This window comes from Vipera ursinii, assembly GCF_947247035.1.
Source record: "Vipera ursinii genome assembly, chromosome: 6".
NCBI lineage: Eukaryota > Metazoa > Chordata > Lepidosauria > Squamata > Viperidae > Vipera > Vipera ursinii.
The window spans coordinates 14050958-14072785 of NC_139515.1; the positions used below are offsets into that span (position 1 = coordinate 14050958).

Here is a 21828-nt window from a genome sequence, read left to right on the forward strand (position 1 = left end):
TTTTCAAAATATAGAGATAAGTTTTATTCAGTAAAGAGTTCCAGTCATTGCCGTATCTTACCTGCAGAAAATGTTAGCTGGATCTGTTCTTCAATTATCTCAAGAGCAATAAAATCATGTTTCTCATTAAAACGTCCATTATAGAGAAGCAAAGCATTCCTTTCTCTTGTTGCAAACCTATGTAAGAAAAGAATAACAAAAAGTCACACAGAGACCTTGTGCAGTCAAACAAATTAAGTAAGTTTTAGTAGACATGCTACCAATGTGGAGATTTGTGTGTGTGTGTTTTCGAGTCAGTGTTGATGCCTCAAGAATGTTGCACTCCTGAAGGTGAGCTAAAAACAAATTTAGAGATAAATAAAATAGTGCTCAATGTTATCTCTGGTTCTTACTTCAAGAAAATATGCTTGGATTTCCAACTGAAATTGCATAGTCTGGGAACCTCTTTTTAGTAATGATGTAGACCTAAAATTTGGTCACACAGAGAAAGACTTCTTCAACAAGTTTTGCCTTATGTACTGCAATGACCAATGAGCCATGGTGGCACAGTGGTTAGAATGCAGTATTGTGGGCTAACTCACTGCTCACTGCCAACATTTTGATCCCGACTGGCTCAAGGTTGACTCAGCCTTCCATCCTTCCGAAGTCAGTAAAATGAGGACCCAGATTGTTGGGGGGCAATAGGCTGACTCTGTAAACCGCTTAGAGAGGGCTGTAAAGCACTGTGAAGCGATATATAAGTCTAAGTCAAGGGTCTTCAAACTTGGCCCTTTTATGACTTGTGGACTTCAACTCCCAGAATTCCTCAGCCAGCGTGCCTGGCTGAGGAATTCTGGGAGTTGAAGTCCACAAGTCATAAAAGGGCCAAGTTTGAAGACCCCTGGTCTAAGTGCTACTGCCATCACAGACATGTTATTGAAATCTCACCCAGAAAAATTTATACTGACATTAAATTGTTTGGTATAAGGAAAGGAGAAGGAGAGAAAAGGAGAGAAAAACTTAAAGAGACATTAGTCAACTTGAGACTCTGTGTGAATAGCTCAGAATGAATGCATAAATGTGATAAGTAGTTTAACAGAGAAGAGACAGATTTTAATGGACAAGTATATGATTCTGTAGTAGTGCCTCTTTTCTCAGCCATTTTACAGTATTTTTTTAGCTATATGGCATCTGTAAACCATATATAATTCATGAGCTAGAAAATTTTATTACCTATCTATACATTTTGTAGGCATGTGACGGTTTTTTTTTAAAAAAAAACACAGTAGTCAAGAAAGTGCAATTAATTAAATAAATCTTCAAGTCTTTTGATATTCCAGGAAGTGTCAGGTTAAAAGAAGATGCCAATTTGAGGGTAACTCTTAAAACCTTTGACAAACTCCATCTCAATTCTTGGTCATATTCAAACAATTCCCCCACTGTGGAAAAATAAGTGTAATAGTAAGGGAATCTTTTAGCATTAGGAAACAGCATAAAACCTTTTTATTAGGGAGATGTTGCAAAAGCAATGAGTTTAAAAGTGCTTATATTGTGTTTTGAAATCAATACAACAATGATGGCAAAGGTTTCATACAATACTGGAAGGACCGATACTTACATGAGAGATACAGTGAAATGGAAGCGCTGCCTTAATCCCTTGAAAGTGACAAATGACTCTGGAGGGAAACTTCTTGTGGTCATCTCACAATAAGGTCTCTCATATTCACCAGGGGGGCATTCACATTTGAAGCCTCCTATGAGCAGATTGACACATGTCCCCCCGTTCTTGCAGACTCCGGGTGCACAGCGTCCTGAGCGAGCATTCACTTCACAATATTCTCCTAAAAGTAGAAATAGCAGCACCCACCAGTTATGAGAAAACAATTCTGTACCTCCAAAACAGCTAATGATTCAAAGTCAGATTAACACATAATATAATATCATGGGTGACCTAAAAGTGACTTTTATCAGTGGAACTGGGCTAAATGTTTATGTCTAATTCCATAAAAGAAAGTTGGCAACCCTGGACTTATAGATCCGCTGTTAAAAGCTATGTCACTATTCTTCAGTCAGCCTTTTTCTCCGCGCTAGATGTCACTATATCATGTTCTTCAAAATAATTCATTTTTTAAGAAAGCAATTGACATGGTTGTAGAAAAAATACTTCCTATGGCAATAAAAAGCAAAAAAGCAACATGTAAATTATATTTAATTAACCTCCTCCACCCCAAACAGTCAACAGTTTTATAAAACTATCATTAAAACCCTTTAATAACAAGAAAACCCTTTAATGACAAGAATGACAAGTTTCAAGAACAGCCTCATATATGCTATCTAATCAGAGCTAATGTTACTGGTATCTAGTCATGTAGTAAGTCTCTCAAGCTTGTTTTTGCACAATCTTCTGAATCAATGAAGACAGCTAAAGCTAAATTCAAGGGCTAAGTAAAGAATTGTTATATTTAAAGTGAAAGTGCTTGTCTACTGAGAAAAGGCAGGCTTCGGTTTGAAGAAATGTGTTCCAGGCCTTATAAAATGCAACTGACAACAAACAACAGAACATGGACAGGACCACATACATGTGCGTGCACACACGCACACATACGCCCACACAAATAAGGGCAAAAAAAAATGACTGGCAAAAAGTGAAAAGCTTACACAAAATACATATGATTTGAGAAGTGAATATGTAATTTCATCTGAATTTAACAAACACAGCATTATACTGTTTTGTAATTATTATTACAGCTATCATCACCACTATTTGCTTTATATCTCACCATTCCAGCTGCGTAACTATCCAATCAAGATAATTTAAAGTCAAAATGAATACCCAAACTTAAAGCATAACTGTTAAATTACAGTCAAAATTGAAATCAAAATCAAATTGCAAAATTACAATCAAAATCAAAATTACTAATACCATGTATCATCGAAACAGTGACATTTGAACTATTATAAATAATTATAAACTCATAAGATTAGTCCAATAGTCCTCATTTAGCAACAGCTTGGACAGCAATTGCTTGCGGTGGTAACAGTGATGAAAAAATAACGTTGTAACAACCTTGCATGTGTGACCTAGCATGTATTATCTGGTGCCTGAGCTGCATTTTTTTCTCCTACCCTGCAAAGCACAGAGATTGCTTAAATAAGCTATCTTTTTTTTTGAGCCACAGCCCTAAAAAGTGGCATCTGTAAATTAAAAAGTTCAACACTTTCATCATAATTACTTGATCAGAACCGTTCCCCAGGATCACAGCTCAAAGAGCTTGAAGGGACCTTGGAAATCTTCTAGTCCAATCCCTGCCCAAGGCAGGAGACCTTATAACTCATCCCAGACAAAAAGTTGTGTAATCTTTTCTTGAAAACCTCCAACAATGTAGCACCCACAACTCCAGGAGGAAAGCTGTTTGATTGGTTAGTTGCTCTCACTGTCAGGAAATATTCATCTTAGTTCCAGGTTGAGTATTTATATCTTAAGTGATCTAACTCAGTGGCTCCCAACCTTTTGAGCATCAGGGACCGGTTCTGTGGAGAGTTTTTCCACGGACTAGAAGGGGCGTGGTTTGGCCTGCTGCCTGCAACCTGGGGATGGGTCTTTGCTTGTTTGCGTGGCCTGGTTTCTGGAATGTCGCGGACTGGTGCCAGTTCAGAGACCGGAGGTTGGGGACCACTATCTAACTGATTGAATCAGTTTTACACCAAAGGCCTTGTTTGCCTCCTAAGTGGGTTGTAACTCACAGCCAGGAGATTTATAAATGGCCTCAAACGAAAGAATCTAGGTATATTCAAAACACAATCAGAGTACAATGCATTATAATAATTCTAAAAAAGAGCCAATTTGGTGTAGTGGTTAAGGCAACAGGCTACGAACTAAGATTTGAGCTCAAGTCTCATCTTAGGCCCAAAGCGAGTTGGGTGACTTTGGACTAGTCACTTTCTTTCAACCTAGGAAGAAGGCAATGGCAAATCACTTCTGAAATTTTGCCAAGAAAACTGCAGTGATTTGTCTAGGCAATCCCAGGAGTCACTACTGACACAAAGCCACAAAAAACAAAATGAACAACTATAAAGTATAAGTAAATGATAAAAACAACAATAAATGCCGTCATATTTGATGCAGACTTTAGTTACCTAAAAGCCCTAGCCATTCAGTGAAAGGCCTATGCTTTCTCAAATAAAAATTGTTAATAAACATTTGTGTGAGTTTGCAAAATTTCACCAGTCAAAAATACATCTTGTAATGTAGCAACACAGTATATATTTACCCAACTATTCTTTCTTAAATTGAACGGTGATCAATCTGCATATTGGTATATGAATCCAATGAAAGTACTATTTTTTTAAAATGAATGAAAAGGGGGTTAATAAATTAAACAAGAAGCAGACTTTATTTTGCTGAGAATGTGTTTACACAATAATTATCCTTAAGCTTTACCTCTTGGACTCAGCTGAAGCTCCACTTTACTGAGCTATCTTGAGAACTTTTGCTTATTCTTTGCAAACAATATAAATAGAATGAAGTGGTTGGTTGAACACTAAATTGACTGGAGACATACACTGAACTGTAAAAAGCCTAAGAGACTCAATAAGATGTGGATTCCTTGATGGTGCGGGCTAGACTTGTTAGCTCATGATAACAATTTCAGGATGATCTCTGAATCCACAAGCATGTAAGTTGGCTGCAATTTTCCAAAGTCCATATAAAGATCTAAGATCTTGAATTAAATGCTTATACTGATGAATCAGCTCATATGGTACTGTATGTACTAAAGAATACCACAGGGGAATATTAACTGATTTCAGCAAGGCAATTAAGTCTTGTGGTTTCAGCTTTACGGTTCCTATTTGTCACCCTTAAGATCCCTCCAAATTCTTAGTTCTACAGTAATACCATAAGAATTTGATTGTTTTTCCAGTACTGAGAGTGGTCAGACAAATTTGGATCTTACTGGGAAGAGAACTAAAATACACAAATAAACTATAAGTAAAGCTAAAATAAATTTTATCTTCAATGAACTAACCCTAAACCACTATACCAGAAGGCATTATTTTCTCATTAATCAGATAAGATGGTATGGTTTGCAAATGACTCCTTTGGAAAGAATGCTGTCACCTTGATGGTATGCCACTGGTGCAGGAGAGACTCTGGAATTGTACATAGATAAGCTAGTGAAAGCGTTTAGGATATTAAAGATTACCCTTTGCAAATACTGAAATAGGAGCCAAGTTTGTAGAAGGGACATTTATCTTGCCTCAAACAAGAGGCAGAACTGGAAAACGTGGTCTCTGTCTCTGTCTTTGTCTCTGTCTCTGTCTCTCTGTCTCTCTCAGCAAAACAGTAGAATAATGAATATGTGAATATCAGCAATAGAACAGTCAGTCAAAGAAGACAGAAATTTGATAGTTCAAATAAACTCCTTTAATTAAAGCAAATGCTCGACTCAGAATTTTAGAAACCAGCTAAATTTACATTTCAATTCAGTAACCTCCCGCTTAGCTCACCATTTTTAAAATAGCCCAAGGTTTAAAGGGGATTGGTAGCCTTAATGGCTGGTTCAGATATCACAATAAACTATAGTTAATAATTTCTTAGTTTCTTTCTTTCCCTGTGCGGTTGTGAGGAAGGGATTCTTTTGTTTACTTTTGACTGATCCTGACATGACAGTTAATCTCCAACCTGTACGGTAATTAATCTTTATGGTTTATTTGAAAAAAGCTCACTTCAAGCCATGGACTCTGGAGTTATTTTCTTTTGAAACAGATCACAGTTAAGTTCAACCATATTTATGGCTAATACAGAAAATTCATGGTAAATACTAGTTAATTAAAATGAAAACAAAACTGTCTAAACTCTTGTAGTCAAGCTTCTCTTAATAACCAAATTTTCCCTGTTTTCTTGTCCTCCACATTTCCCTATAAAATCACACAACAGAGTAAGTATCCATGATTTTCTTTTTTGTCATTTATGCTAGAAAAAAATTTAAAGAAGGGAAAGAGCATTTTTTAGGATTAGGAGATTTTAGGATACATATACTCATGAAAGGATCTTTTCCATTCTGCAAAAATTGCAAATACTTTCTCAAAATTACTATCTAATTATAAAAAGATTGCTCAGGATTCTTAATCTATGAACAATAAAATCATTATAAGATGTGTTATTTACTGACTTCCTTATTTGTGGATTCTTGTTTCATACATTCATGTGTGTGTGTGTGTGTGTGTATATATATATATGTATGTATGTATGTATGTATGTATGTACGTACGTAAGTATGTAAGTTCAGGGTTATTGTGATCTAAAGTCTAAAGACATGAATAGAGCATCAGATGAATCTGAATTGTGAGGAAGAGGGGCTAACAGTTTACCCAGAAGCTAAAATAGAAAATCCAAGCCTCACTAAACTTATTATAACTCAATTATTTGCACACACCCTTCCGTACCTCTCAGAAGTGGAAAATGAGTGTGCTTCCAAACCAGGAATGCAGTATGTTGATACATGTTGTTTAGCCTTTGGCAGCTTACAGTCATGTTCATCTCCTAATAACCGATGCAAATAAATACCTATTGTTTCCAGTTGTGAACAATGTACAAATGAAAGACTGTAGCTTATTCTCAACTCAGAATACAAATAAACTTGGTGTGCTTTCAAGAAAAGAAAACAAATATAATTTTAGAGACTATATAGTATATCTGAAGTGGTTCTCTGTTAATATAGTATAGTTTTCATATAGTTTTCTAAGTCAGAGTATTTCAACACCTTGCATGATTTAGTAGTCAAAACTACTGGGCACGGATTGCGCAAACACATTGCCTGTCACTTTCTCTAAATCCGGTCAATGTCCCAGAGCCACTGTTATAAATAAAAAAATTCAGGCAGACCCCCATGTAAGTTATCTTGAGCTCCTAAATAAAAAGTAGGACATAAATGCAAGAAATCAAGAAATGCATAATGTTATTTACTAAGGGATAATTTCCTCTGATCTCTACAGAATGCCTCTGGGTAAATATGCTCGATCATTGAACAATTATAAAAAATAATTTCCAAGGATAACTAAATATTTATCCTGAAGTGAGCTGGTACACTAGTTCTACTCCTAGTAATTTACCACACTATCAAAAGAAACAAAATAAAAAAAACAGAAGCAAAGATAAATAAAATTAGTGACAGGAGAAAGATCCGCCACTGTTCAAGACAGTCAAAAAAAACACCTGTGGTTACCCTTCCTCTTGAGCAGTGCCTCATTCAAATCTCCCTTGGTTTCCTGGTCTGAAAGCAGAGAAATTATTCTGTACTTCAATCCAAACATTTTCCTAAAAGCGTACATCAAAATGTAGGGATTTTTTCCCTCTAATATTACTGGAAAACGACTTTGATCTACAAAGGGAACCTAGTGTGAGACAGTTAACTCTTATTCCTTCTTGCACATCTATTCTGAAAGGTGGGAGGCGGAAACTCCCCATCCTTTCAAGGTCACAGTTAAAAGAAGAATATGCAGGCAAGAATAAGCAGCTACGAGAATCTAGCTTCTGGGTAGCTTAAAACAATAAAAAGAACCCACAGTTTATACTTCATCTAGAACAGGGCTTTTCAACTTTTTCACCCATTGTACCACTTTTAGGATATGGCAACATCCGAGTACCACCAGTCGCCTAGCAAGGTGTCAAAAACTTGTTGACCCCCCCCCCAAAAAAAGGTAAAAAGTGATGAAGTACAGGTTGTCCTTGACTTACAACAGTTTGCTTAGTGACTGTTCGAAGTTACAATGGCACTGAAAAAAATGCCCCCCAAGCCACAGCCGAGCAAGACACTTGCCTGCCCGCCCGGTGGCGCTCTTCCTCCTGTCTGAGTTTTTCATTGTTGTGAGCATTTCTGTTGAGGATTGGCAGGATTGGGTGGGGTGGGGGTGTTTGGTTTTTATTCCCCCCATCTGCTGGGTGGTTGCAGCAGGTTTTGGTCACTTCACATGACCCTGGAACACTGTGACCGTCATAAATATGAATCAGTTGCCAAGCATCTGAATGTAAATCACAAGATCTTGGAGATGCTGCAACATGCCAGCTGATCGGCACTTCTTCTGGGCCCAGAAGCGCCAGGATCAGCGCCGAGCTCCAGCTGGAGCCTGGCGCTGATCCTGGCGCTTCCGCTGAGCCCTGACAGCCCTGCAGCTCCAACCGTCTGTCGCTCAGGCTTGTGCGGTGCTGCCAGTAGTTCAGCTCATTCCCCTCCCCCGCTACCACTTTTCTAGGATGGTCATGTACCACCTGCCAGGTGTCAATGTACCACAGGTGGTACCCGTACCACTGGTTGAAAAGCCCTGATCTAGAAAGTCATCCTCATTTAAATGCTGCTAATATAGTTTCCAACCTTCTGAGTTTCCCAAAATGCATTGGATATAAAGCAGGAAACAAGTCAAACTACAGATATGCCTGTGTATAAAATGGCCATTTTTAGTATAGTTAAACCACTTCATAAGCCTTCTAGATGCAGTTTTTAGTATATGGCTACAGATGTAACACTGTTATTGACGGAGCAACAAATGCCCAAAATATGCAGAATGGTTTGATGCACCACAGTGTCAATAAATAATTTTATTTGTGAGCAATTAGTCAAAAGAAACTTCTCGACCTGAAGGCAGCATGAGAATGACAGCATGAATAGTGCCTTCCAGAATAGCCTGAAAGTTTACTGTAAATAATATCAACAATTACTACTGAGCAAAAAAGTCTGATACTTCCTAGAGTCCTAGACTTTAACTTCAGCTCCCAAGACTACAGAATACTGTTACCAGGAGACTCATGCAACGCAACCAAAAATTTTTGGGAAGTCTAAGAGCATATCTCACTGTCAGGTAAGCCCCATCTGGATGTAGGTCACCACTCCTTTCTGGACGGTGAATGTGGATGACACCGCTTTCTACCCCATCTTCAGCCCATTACAAATGCGATCTATGCCCATGTGTTCCTGCCTCAGGTTGAAAGCAATGAATCCCAACTTGTACAGGATCAAAAACGTCTGTCCAATTTGTCTCGATGAATTCCTGTGCTTTGATTGGTTGCCATACAGAGACAGGCACGTCCCTTCATTACGTCAGTGATTACCACTCTGTAATCTGTAATCTCTGCAAATTTATTTATTTATTTACTAGATTTTTTTTTTTATACCACCTTTATTACTTTGTAAGTAACTCAAGGGGGCAAACATATGTAATATTCCTTCCTATTTTCCCCACAACTCTGTGGGATAGATTGGGCTGAGAGAGAGAGAGAGCTACTTAGCATTCAGAAGTAACTAAAACAACAATTAGACAGGACTAATTGTACTAATTTAGTTTGTATGAGTTCTTATTATAGTTAAAACTTTCAATTAAAATTATTTTTAAAAAGAAAACAAAAGTAGCACTGAACGATGCCAGTTAAAACAGATTTTTTCAGTAAATGACACTGTATCTCCTATAATACAGGTAGTCCTCAATTTATGATGAGCAAAAGTGTTGTTAAGTGAGTTTTGCCCCATTTTATGATCTTTCTTGCCACAGTTGTTAAGTGAATCATTGCAGTTGGTAAGTTAGTAACATGGTTGGTAAGTGAATCTGGCTTCCCCATTCCCTAGTTGCCAAGCATCTGAAGTTTGATCATGGGAATGCGGCAAAGGTTGTAACTGTGAAAAACAGTCATAAGTCACATTTTTCAGTGCCGTTGTAACTTTGAGCAGTCACTAAGTGAACTATTGTAAGTTACCTATTAACTGTTCTCCAGAATACTAATTATCTTGATATTCACCTCCAAGTAGTGTATTTTTCTGTTCAAATGCTGAAAGTTTCAACCACTGCTAAAACACACATACTGTACACATGCTACTTTAAACAACTCTTGTCTTACATAACAATTCTCTTCATCATATAAAAAGAACACTCATGACCTGCACTTCATAAAGGCATACTATAACGAGACTGGAGGAGGAATGGCTGTACGGTGATTGAAAACTTCTCTTTATTTGTTAATTCTTTTTAGAGCTATCTCAAAGTAAGGCAAACAGGCCTGTAGCAACACCTGACCTCTAATAAGACAAGTTACTTTTAGAAGACTGAAATTTTTTTTAACCGTAAAGAAATCTAACTTGCTGAATTACTGTTTGCTACTCACACAAGTGGGAAAGTGTAATTTGATAAAAGCAGTTATGCAGCACAGATTACTGCTAACTTATTAACTCCTAGTTTAACTATTTAATAGGAACATTAGAACTTGCCTTTTTTTTCTTTTTTGTGTAAACATTACATGTAGGGTTTTTTTGCCAATGAGAAATTGATGAGTATAATGGTACAAGCAACCATTATGTTACAATGCTTTCCCCATTCAAATTGGTGTTGATAACCAAAGTAGATGATCATACCTATAGGAATGCTACCATAGTGCTTCTTCTTGTGCATTTATGGAATGCAATATTTTATAATAAAATATTCTTTGGAGTCATCTACAGTAGCTCATTTAAAAGGCAACTTGAAAAGACTGAAAGGAACAAATGAATTGGGCTTCACAGTGATCCTTTAGTTCAGGGGTGTCAAACTGCCGGCCCGCAGGCCAGATGCGTCACGGCAAAACCGCGCCCACCCCATTGCCGGCAAGGGGGAAAAAGTCGCAATATGTCGCGACACGTCATGTGATGTTGTGAATTTGACACCCCTGCCTTTAGTTAATAAGATTACTTTAGCAATGTTCTTGTTTTGAATGAGAGGAACCACCACTTTCCTTCTTATACATGGAACTCTTTGCATTCTGAAAATATAATCCTTGATTCATGCTTATCCCCATAGTCTTGATTTTCCTATCTGTATTCACAGAAAGCCATTTTTTTTCTATCCAGGAGCATAATCATCAACTCTTGATTATGTTCTCGATAGCAATGATTTTTTCTTGCCCACAATGGCAGCAGATTACCGAGCTGAAACACTAAAAATCCATCTGTGGATGAGGATTGGAAAATATGGTGACATTTAGGTGTATCACTTTCACATGCAAAGCTTCCTTAATTCTAGCACTTTAAACAGCTTTTGTAACATAGAAATCCTGTCAAAGCACTTGAAAACTAATTAAAAAAAGAGCAAACAAGAATACTGAATCTCTGGACTAGATTTCATGAAACAATCCAAGTCTTTGATCTCTGAAAATATTTCTGCAGGCAAAAAAAAAACACCAACAAAAAAAACCCAGATGCAAGGCTGGAAGTGGGAGAGTACAGAAGATATTGGGATGATGGCATGGCACCTGAGGCTTTTTGAATAGGTCAACTGATGGTGCCCTCCGAAAACTGTAGTAGACAAATATAACCAGTGAGACAGCTCGGCATTCAGCAGCTAAGATGAAAGGAAAAATATGTGTTTTTTTTAATAGCAGCATTCCATAATGTGAGTGTTATGTGTGTGTGTGTTTGTGTGTGTATGCATATGTGTGTGCACACAGACACATAGATACACACTCAATATCTTAGCAGAATGAGCAATGGAGAAACCATTTACAGTACTTTTAACAGAAACAACAGTAATTATGAGCCTTGGTGGAGCAGTGGGCTAATGCCTCCTTAAGTAACACCAGCTGCCTGCAATTAGTGCAGGTTCGCATCCCACCAGGCTCAAGGTTGACTCAGCCTTCCATCCTTCCGAGGTAGGTAAAATGAGGACCCAGATTGTTGGGGGCAATTAAGCTGACTTTATAATAATGCCGCTTGGGGTGTGTGTGTGAAAGCCCTAATAAGCAGGCATATAACATAGAATAAAGGCTACTGCTAAGCTTGTAAGCCGCCCTGAGTCTTCGGAGAAGGGCGGGATATAAATGGAATTAAAATTAAAAAAAACAAATTAAATATTTCTCACTAAGCTGTTTTGGGGAAAACAAGGTGTTCTATCAAATATTATCACATATTAAAAACTAAATATTAATTTACCAGTTACTGTAACACTTTGGCTGCCAGATAACAATGTTTTATTTTACTAATTAGAAATAGGTTTACTCCTTTATTATTTATTTATTTATTTTATTTATTTAATTGAATTTCTATACCGCCCTTCTCCCGAAGGACTCAGGGCGGTGTACAGGGCAATAAAAGCATTACATACAAAAGTTAAAAGTAAGATTAAATTAATTAAGCCCTAACAATAAATAGCTAAAAATACTCCAAACCCTTAGACCAGGCCGGCCTGTTCAAATAAGTAGGTTTTCAGATCACGGCAGAAAGAGCGAAGGTCGGGAGCCGTCCGGAGCTCAACCGGTAATTGATTCCAAAGGTCTGGCGCGCCCACAGAGAATGATCTCCCCCTGGGGGCCGCCAGCCGACACTCTCTGACCAACGGCACCCTGAGGAGACCCTCTCTGTGGGAGCACACAGGACGAAGGGAAGATGACGCCGGCAGCAGGTGCTCCCATAAGTAATCCGGACCCATGCCATTTAGGGCTTTATAGGTAATCACCAGGACCTTGAATCTCACCCGGAGGGCAACTGGAAGCCAATGCAGCTCGCAGAGAAGAGGCGTTACATGGGAGTATCAGGAGACCCCCATCACAACTTGTGCGGCCGCATTCTGCACCAGCTGAAGCCTCTGAGTGGTCCTCAAGGGCAGCCCCATGTACAGAGCATTGCAGTAGTCTATACGAGAGGTCACGAGCGCATGAGTGACTGTAAGCAGGGCATCCTGGTCCAGATAGGGTCGCAACTGGCGCACCAGGCGAACCTGGGCAAAAGCCCCCCTGGTCACAGCTCCTACATGGTCTTCCAAACTGAGCTGTGAGTCCAGGAGGACACCCAAGTTGCGAGCCCTATCTATTTAAAACCTGTTGCTTCTGCAGAGATGAAGGCAGTAGATGTTGTTTTCTAGTATATTCTCACAACAATTCTAAGATTATAGAGAGTACCTGGCTCAAGTTCACCCACTGAGTGAAAAGAGATAAAAATCTAGTTGTCTTCTACAGCAGTGTTCAACCACCATCTTCCCCAACCTCCTTTCTTCAACCTGATGGATTCAGCTCCTATTGTCTGCCAACCAATATGGCTGTGAGATCATGGGAGTTGACTGAATTTATATGGAAAGCACTTCTTCAGGCAAGGCATGCATTATATGTCACGTGTTATTATCATGCAATCAAATTAATCAATAACTTTTTTTTCTTCCTTCCAAATGTTGACAGGTCTTTCCACCATGAAAACAATTTCAACAATACTAAAAATGCCATGCTTGCAATGAGTAATTGAAATACACATGTTCCACAATTTTTTGACCTCTCTTTCCTCAACCCATTTTGCTTTACTCAACAAAGAATACGGTATAAAATACAGGTAGTCCTTGACTTACAACAGTTCATTTAGTGACTAGAACAGCACTGGCAAAAGTGACTTATGACCATTTTTCAGACTTAGGATTGTTGCAGCATCCCCAAGGTCAAAATTCAGAATCTTGACAACTGACTCATATTTATGATGGTTGCAGTAACCCAGCACCATGTGATCACCTTTGGCAACCTTCTATCAAGCAACGTCAAGAGGTAGCCATGACTACCTTAACAAGTGCAATGATTCACTGAACAACTGTGGAAAGAAAAATTGCAAAATGGGGCAAAACTCACTTAACAACTGCCTTGCTTAGCAATGGAAATGTTGGGCACATAAGTTGAGAACTACCTGTAAAAGGCGGGTGGGGTGGGGAGAGAAGAGAAATAGTGGATGAACTTTTCACATTTTTCAAGGATCAGGCACACACTTTAGCTCAAAGGTTCCGCTTCTAAAAATTGTTAAGTAAGGTCCAGAAGCCTTCAAATACTATTATCGAGTAATTTTTAATCTGATGAAAGAAATATTAAACACATTCCTGGGAGAATATATGCATATCAAGTCCATTTGATTAATTTAAAGCAAATTTAAATCCTCAATGAGTAGGTGACAGTCATGGCTTGGGGGAAGGGAGTGATGTCTTTGCACAGATTCATCTTGGATGCCAGTTGCACCATTTCTTGTACCAGGCCGCCTTGCTTATGGTTATTCATGACATAGTTTCTTCCTATCAGGTTACAGCTAGGCGCTTAACATAGGACAGTGATGGCAAACCTTTTAAAGAGTAAAGTGCCCAAACTGCAACCCAAAACCCACTTATGTATTGCCGGGTGCTGGGTGGGCGTGGCCCATTGGGTGGGTGTGGCCCATTGGGTGGGCATGGCTGCAGGTGGTAACGGCAGAGTGGGTGGGACTAAAAAGTTCAATCAATCAATTCCAACTTTGCGAGATCTTTTTTTTTCCTGCGAGAAGTTGAAATTGATTGATTGATTGAACCTTTTTTTTTTTTTGCACACGGTGGCGGAGGCCTAAAGCAAAAAGTTTTTATAAAACCCAGCTGAAGGCCTAGGAGTGGGACGACAGCACGCGTGCCCACAAAGAGGGCTCTGCGTACCACAGGTTCGCCACCATGGACATAGGACTTCCTTTGTAGCAACTACAACTTGTCCAGAATGTTGCAGCATGCACAATCTGGGAACTTGTAGGTTTACCCATGTTACACCTCTCTTACGCAAACTTCCAGTTTCCTTCCAAGTGCAATTCAATGTGATGAATATTGCCTTTAAAGACCTACCTGGCATGGGATCAGAGCCTTGGTGAAGCAGTGGGCTAATGCCTCCTTAAGTAACACCAGCTGCCTGCAATTAGTGCAGGTTGCATCCCACCAGGCTCAAGGTTGACTCAGCCTTCCATCCTTCCGAGGTAGGTAAAATGAGGACCCAGATTGTTGGGGGCAATTAAGCTGACTTTGTAATAATGCTGCTGGGGTGTGTGTAAAAGCCCTAATAAGCAGGCATATACATGGAATGAAGGCTACTGCTAAGCTTGTAAGCCGCCCTGAGTCTTCAGAGAAGGGCAGGATATAAATGGAATTAAGATAAATAAAAAAATAAAAAAATATTTGTGGAACCACCTCTTCCCTGAGAGTATCTTCCCATCCTACAGTTTGGATAGGGTAGGCACACTCCCAGTCCCTTGCCTGAAACGTTTGCCATTTAGGAAGACCCTGGAAGCGTGCCTTATCTGTGACTGCCACAATTTATGAAATATCTCCCCCCCCAGTGATCCAGCAGGCCCCGCCCTTTTGCCTTGCAGAAGGCCATCAAGACCTGGCTTTTTACTCAGGCACTGAGGTAGAGGGAGGATGCTTTGGGTTGCTTGTTGGGACATTGTAAGGGAACGACTGAGGCATTTCGATTGTGTTTTACAGATTTATGTTTTTATGTGTTTTATAGTTTGGGTTTTATTGTTGCTGTGAGCCAATAGAGTTGCGTTTGAAGATGGGTGCCATACAAATCTTTTAAGCAAAGACATTGTTAGGAGAATTAAATAAAGTGGGGGTTTTGTCTCAGCTCTAAGTGTACTTTTTTTAAAAAAAAAAACACAACACGTTGCCCCAGCACATGTTTCAAAGATCGTGTGCTATCTTTGACCGAGAAAAATGTTTTAATGTGTCAGGTTTCCAATTCCAAAATTGAAATCATAAAAATTTCAGCCAGTGATCATGATTTCACACGTTTCATGGGTATACCAGAGCAAAGCATATACAGTATTTTCATGGAACACATGGAGCCAAAACTAAAGAAATTTAGGCCTTGCTCTCTACTTAAAAGAGACAGGGGAAAAAAATAATTCTGGAATTTTTCCTTTGTTTTTCCATAGATAGATGGTGCCTGGGGACCTGAAAAAAATATTGTTCCAGATCTGTTTTAAACCTACAAATATTATGTGTCCTTATCACTCACCTCCTTGCATCGTAGGAAGTGCAGTTGCTCCAGATAATTATAATTAGTGGGTATTTCCATTTCAGAAATAGCTTGTAAAAGCTCTGTGTACCTTACTCCTTGAAACAGAAGAATCCTGAAGACTGAGAAACTTTCATCATGTCTAAATTACATCCAACAATGGAAAGCTTCAGAGCGTTAGTGAAAATGGAAACAAGGGAAAAAAGAAGCCTTTTTATTGGGACGTAATTGTGTTCTAGAGGAAGTCAAGATGCTCAGGGATTAAAGTATATTTTCTTTATAATCAGCATATATCACAGCAAACAGCCAGACATTTTTATGCTATTTTAAAAATATTTTTTACTTTTTGATTATCTGTGAGGTACCTTTCTTAAAAGGATAAAGTGAAATTTTAGACCTTCCAAAAATGCTCCATTCTTTTGTATATTACCATTTCAGCACGGATAACTCAATCTTTTAAGTCTATGGCAACATAAAAAAAAAGAATACAGAGGACCTGGTATGTAATATCATTACATATTTCTTACATTCCCAGTGTTTGGCCTTTGCACAACATATATAAATGTTACAGGAATATTACTAGATTTGGCCAAATCTCAGATTAAGCTGATGATTACGTACAGGTAGTCTTTGATTTACAACCACAATTAGGCCCAAAATTTCTGTTGCTAAATGAAACATTTGTTAAGCGAGTTTTGCCCCACATTACGACTTTTCTTGCCATAGTTTTTACGTGAATCACAGTAGTTGTTAGTTAGTAACATGGCTGTTATAAGTCTGGCTTCCCCATTGACTTTGTCAGAAAGTTGCAAAAGGGGATCACGTGACCCTGGGACACTGCAACCGTCATTAATATGAGTTTGTTGCCACGCTTCCGAATTTTGATCACCTGACCATGAGGAAGTTGCAACATTCGTTAAGTGTGAAAAATGGTCATAAATCACTTTTTCCAGTGCTGCTGTAACCTCAAACAGTCACTAAATAAACTGTTGTAAGTCAAGGACTACCTGTACTGCTATTTTATTTATCCACTGGGTAATCTATTATATTCTTTAGGCGCAACTCTAATATAGAATTTCTAAGAATTAATTCTCACAATGTCATGGCAACAGGAGTAAATGGAAAAGATCAGCAGGTAAATCACTCTTTATTTCTGTCTCAAAACCCATAATCAACGCCACCACATTTTTGGGAAGCATGTTATTATTCCTTATGGTCACCCCTTTCTTTTGCACATTTTTTTTCCCAGTCTGTGTGCTATTTCTGCAAAATTGCCCTTTTGTCGCTGCAAATTCCATCACTTTCTAACCCAAACCAGCTAAGTAGTAGTCACTATTTAAAACTCTAGATTTTATAGGAATGCAGCTGAAAATCAAGGTACTAGTTCATACAAAAATGTGATATATGTTAGATGCTTATTAAGGCATAATGTTCCTGAAACAAATAGTCTTATTAGACTATGGAATTCTGTTTTTCAGATTCTCAATCCTGATTTAAGTATTGAATCACAGTGAACTATTTCTGGAGTGATGCCCATCAGATTGGTCTGTTTCCAAAGATTATGCTTCCTTGGTGAATCACTCATCCCACATCCACATACTGTATAAGTTCGCATGGTCCATGGCCAGACTCTTCTATCTGCAGGGATCATCTGAAAAGCAATTTCCAAGGCCACAGCCTTTTCATTACACAATGTGCCCTATTTACTATTTTGGCACTATCCTTCAACTATCATGTTATCTTTCCAGCTTCAAATAATCCATATTTAAAAACAAGCTCTCAATCTCTCAGTAAAGATACAAGCACCTACACAAGCAGATGTTGGCAAGTATAGAAATTCCAAAGAGAGACAGACAACAAGACAAATGAAAGACTGAAATGGCAGTTATGGGCTGGCAAAGCCACATATTTACAGTTCCTTCAACTGATAGCAGTTAAGGGGAGGTGCACAATCTGTGCTGTTTCCTTGACTGTTGTAGCTAACATGCCTTAATCAGGTTTGCCCAAGGAAATAATGTAAGTTGGATCCAGCAGATTTTTATTTTATTTTTTTATTTTAATTCCATTTATATCCTGCCCTTCTCTGAAGACTCAGGGCGGCTTACAAGCTTAGCAGTAGCCTTCATTCTATGTATATGCCTGCTTATTAGGGTTTTCGCACCCCCCCCCAAGCGGCATTATTACAAAGTCAGCTTAATTGCCCCCAACTATCTGGGTCCTCATTTTACCTACCTCGGAAGGATGGAAGGCTGAGTCAACCTTGAGCCTGGTGGGATGCGAACCTGCACTAATTGCAGGCAGCTGGTGTTACTTAAGGAGGCATTAGCCCACTGCTCCACCAAGGCTCAGATGATGTTCCTGCCCCTACAACATTAATACCAACAATGACTAAGATTACACTCAATAGCAGAAAATGTCAATCTATTTTTGGTTCAGAGAGACCATTCAGTAGGAAAGTACAGGTAGACCTCAATTTACAACTGTGAGGGGTGCTGCTGTGCAGGTCATCCAAAAGGAAAAAGGTAGGGAAGAGAGATAAGCAGGTGAGACGAGTTCAAGAGGAGACAGTTCCTTGCCTTAACGATACTCGGGCTGGGAGTGACCAGATAGAAGCGACATGTGTCCTATGAAAGTTATATTTTGTGACTAAAGAAAAAAGTTCAAATTTGTCTAATGGTTATTTATAACCTTATGACTGAGAAAGCAAAAGAGTGCCCTTTCCTAAATTCATAATTGCATGCTCAATATTTAAGGCACCAAGAAATAACTTACCCGTGTAGTCTTCGTAACATTCACAAGTATAGCCTCCCTCTCGACTTCGACAAAGGCCATTGTTTCCACACGGATTAGAATAGCAGAGGTCAATCTCTGTTTCACAATAGTCACCAGTGAACCCAGGGGGACAGCGACATCTCAGACCATTGATAGGGTGTATGGGTCGGAAAAGTACAGTATTCGAGCTAATAAAGGGTGCAGAGCTGTCAAATTTCAGTACAGATACACACTTCATGTAGTTCTCACAAGGCTCCCGCAGACAAATGTTATCATCGAAAGGCAATACTCGTTGAGTCGATATCAGCGTGAGCAAGGTCCGGTTGAGGTAGATCTGCTCCTGAAGGTCTTCAGAGGGGAAGAATTTGTTTCGAATGCCACCGGGAAGTAGGGCAGAAAATGTCACATTCAGAATATTGGAGCTGACATCTGTGTCATTTTGAATGTTGAAGACAAAAATGTCCTCCTTGGTTGTGGACAGTACAGTAGCCACACCTTCCACAAAGAGAGCCAGCAGCGGGGAGAGAAACTTCTCTTGGGACATGTTTTCCAGTCGTACTGTGATGCTATTTGTAAGCATGTCATCAGTGATGATTGTAACCCTTAAGGTGCAAAATGCTGTAACACTGTGAATGCCATCTATAGGGTAAAAGAGAAAAGAATCAGAGAATGTCCCATGCATTTTCCCCTAAACATTGTATAATACACGATTGTTAAATCAGGCAATGTACAATGTAAAGATCAAGTAATGTAAACAGAGTGCTAACTAAATTAAAAAAAACACATTAGGCTGCTCCACACTGAAATGAGGACATAAATTTAAACCATATACTGCAATTTTATCTATTTTTTATTTCATATGCAAATATTTTAAATGCAAAAGAGGGGGGGGAACTATAAAAACACCAATCTTGTAACTTTCATATATGGGTAGTTCTCGACTGAGCCCAACATTTATGTGGCTAAATGAAGCATTTGTTACGTGAGTTTGTCCCATTTTACTACTTTTCTTGCCACAGTTAAGTGAATCGTTGCCTTCCTTAAGATAGTAACATGGTTATTAAGTGAATCTGGACTCCCCATTGACTTTGCTTGTCAGAAGATCGCAAAAGCTGATCACACGACCCTGGGACACTGCAACCGTCATAAATATGAGTCAGTTGCCAACTTTCTGAATTTTGATCATGTGACCACGGGGATGCTGCAAAGATCGTAAGTGTGAAAAACGATCATAAAACAGCCATCACTTTTTTTCAGCGCCGTTGTAACTTTGAACAGTCACTGAATGAACTGTTGTACGTACCTGTATTTGTATTAAATTTGTGGGCTTGTTTACGGTATGCAAATATGAGAAATCAAATAGGCTGCTACAGATAGTCCAAATTTACAAGTAAATCCTCAACAATAAAAAGTAGTTGAAATATATAGAAAGACAGAACATTATTCAGGCCATTGTATAAGTGACAGAAAAGACGATCCCTGTGTGACCTTGAGGCATCTATTTTTTGCTATCATGAATGCCTGAAATGTTCTCTCCCATTAACCTGCTTATTTCCAAAACATTCTTTGGACAAGAATGTAGTCATTTTCAAAACCCAAAGAATTTTCTAAAGTGGTTTGAAATCACACTTAACCCAAACAAAAACAAACACAAAAAAATACCCCACTCTAGCACAGGACTACAGTATGTACACCTAAACGTCCTGGTAATTCTTTTTTGAAAACAAATAGGAAGAGGCTTGGCATTGTACTGAGTTCAAAACAGGGGCTTTATTTGTCTTGGTGGTCCACAATTACGCTTTCCCTGCTTGATCTCCATTTCCCTACCTGTACTATTTTACCACCTGTTCCTTGCTTCAGTGTCAGTTTTTTTTCTCCAAGAACATCTGTATGCAGTGGTTAAGGGGTGGCAACATTCAATCAGCAATTTGGGCCTCAGGATTTCTAGAAGTGGATGAAGGAGCCTTCGGGAACATTGTAAAATGGGATCCAAGCAGAAGCAACAACAGTTCAGCTAAAGAGGTACAATGGGAAGCTATTTCAATTGCAGACTGCCTTCTGTGTGCTTTTTTGGCAGCTACCTAAAACTGACAGTGATTCTTTCCCAAGCACAAGTCTCAAAGTTTTCTTCAGTAAGATTTATTGAGATGAGTGGAATGGGGGTACAAATTCCAGGATTGAATCATTATTAATTGTAGAATTAATATATCCCATGTATGTTACAAAGTGCATATAGTCAAGGCTATGGTCTTCCCAGTTGCAATGTATGGCTGTGAAAGTTGGACCATGAGAAAGGCTGAGCACCAAAGAATTAAGGCCTTTGAACTATGGTGCTGGAGAAGACTCCTGTGAGTCCCTTGGACTGCAAGGCGATCAAACCGGTCAGTCCTAGAGGAGATCAACCCTGACTGCTCTTTAGAAGGCCAGATCCTGAAGCTGAAACTCAAAATACTTTGGCCACCTAATGAGAAGGAAGGACTCACTGGAGAGGAGCCTAATGCTGGGAAGGATTGAGGGCAAGAGAAGAAGGGGACGACAGAGAATGAGGTGGCTGGATGGAGTCACTGAAACAGTAGGCGTGAGCTTAAATGGACTCTAGAAGATGGTAGAGGACAGGAAGGCCTGGAGGAATGTTGTCCACAGGGTCGCAATGGGTCGGACATGACTTCGCAACTAACAACAACAACAACAATGTATGTTATACGCATATGACACAATTCTTTCTAAGTGCCTTCCTATAACAGGTCTCTTGGGGAGAGTTGCTGCAAGCTGTTAACAAAGAAGTCTTCTGAGTTTCTGAATTTTTAAACACTTAAAGGTAACCTTTCATCCTACTTGTTTTTAACGTATGGGTGCATATATATGTGATGCTGAAAGGGATATTTATGATAAATGTACTGGAACAGGATTTAGAAGTTGAAATTGATGGGTGGATATTTCAGGTGATTACAAATTAACTGAGTGGTGTGGATGCTACAATATAAATTAGAATGCACTGATCTATGTTCTCTTTTTGAGTGGCACAAATCTTCTTCTTCAAAGAGGCATAAGAAAAATGAGGAGGTTCTCCATCCTAGGGGGGTATCAAACTTTTTGAACCTGAAACAGACATTTTGAATGTTCTATTCCTAAAATTCGAAGTTTAGCTCTGATTTCAGTTCTGTTTTTCCCTGTATTATGAAAGATTTGTTCTTTTTTAAAAAAAATAACAACAACAACAACAACATGGAATTAATAAGTAGAACAGGCAACATTTCTATTCTGGTATCATCGTGTAGAGCTTTAGATAA

At 38.9% G+C, this 21828-nt stretch overlaps 1 protein-coding gene across 2 annotated transcripts in view; it reads right to left on the bottom strand.

Moving 5' to 3' along the window:
* CELSR1 (cadherin EGF LAG seven-pass G-type receptor 1) overlaps positions 1-21828 on the bottom strand; it is a 171270-nt gene that overhangs the window by 93783 nt on the left and 55659 nt on the right. For both annotated transcript variants that reach the window (XM_083365097.1, XM_083365098.1), the window contains exons 2-4: positions 18539-19177; positions 1598-1820; positions 62-177 (exon numbers count right to left, since the gene is read on the bottom strand). In XM_083365097.1, coding sequence (XP_083221223.1) covers positions 62-177; positions 1598-1820; positions 18539-19177 — 978 coding nt within the window. The remainder of the gene's footprint in view (positions 1-61; positions 178-1597; positions 1821-18538; positions 19178-21828) is intronic.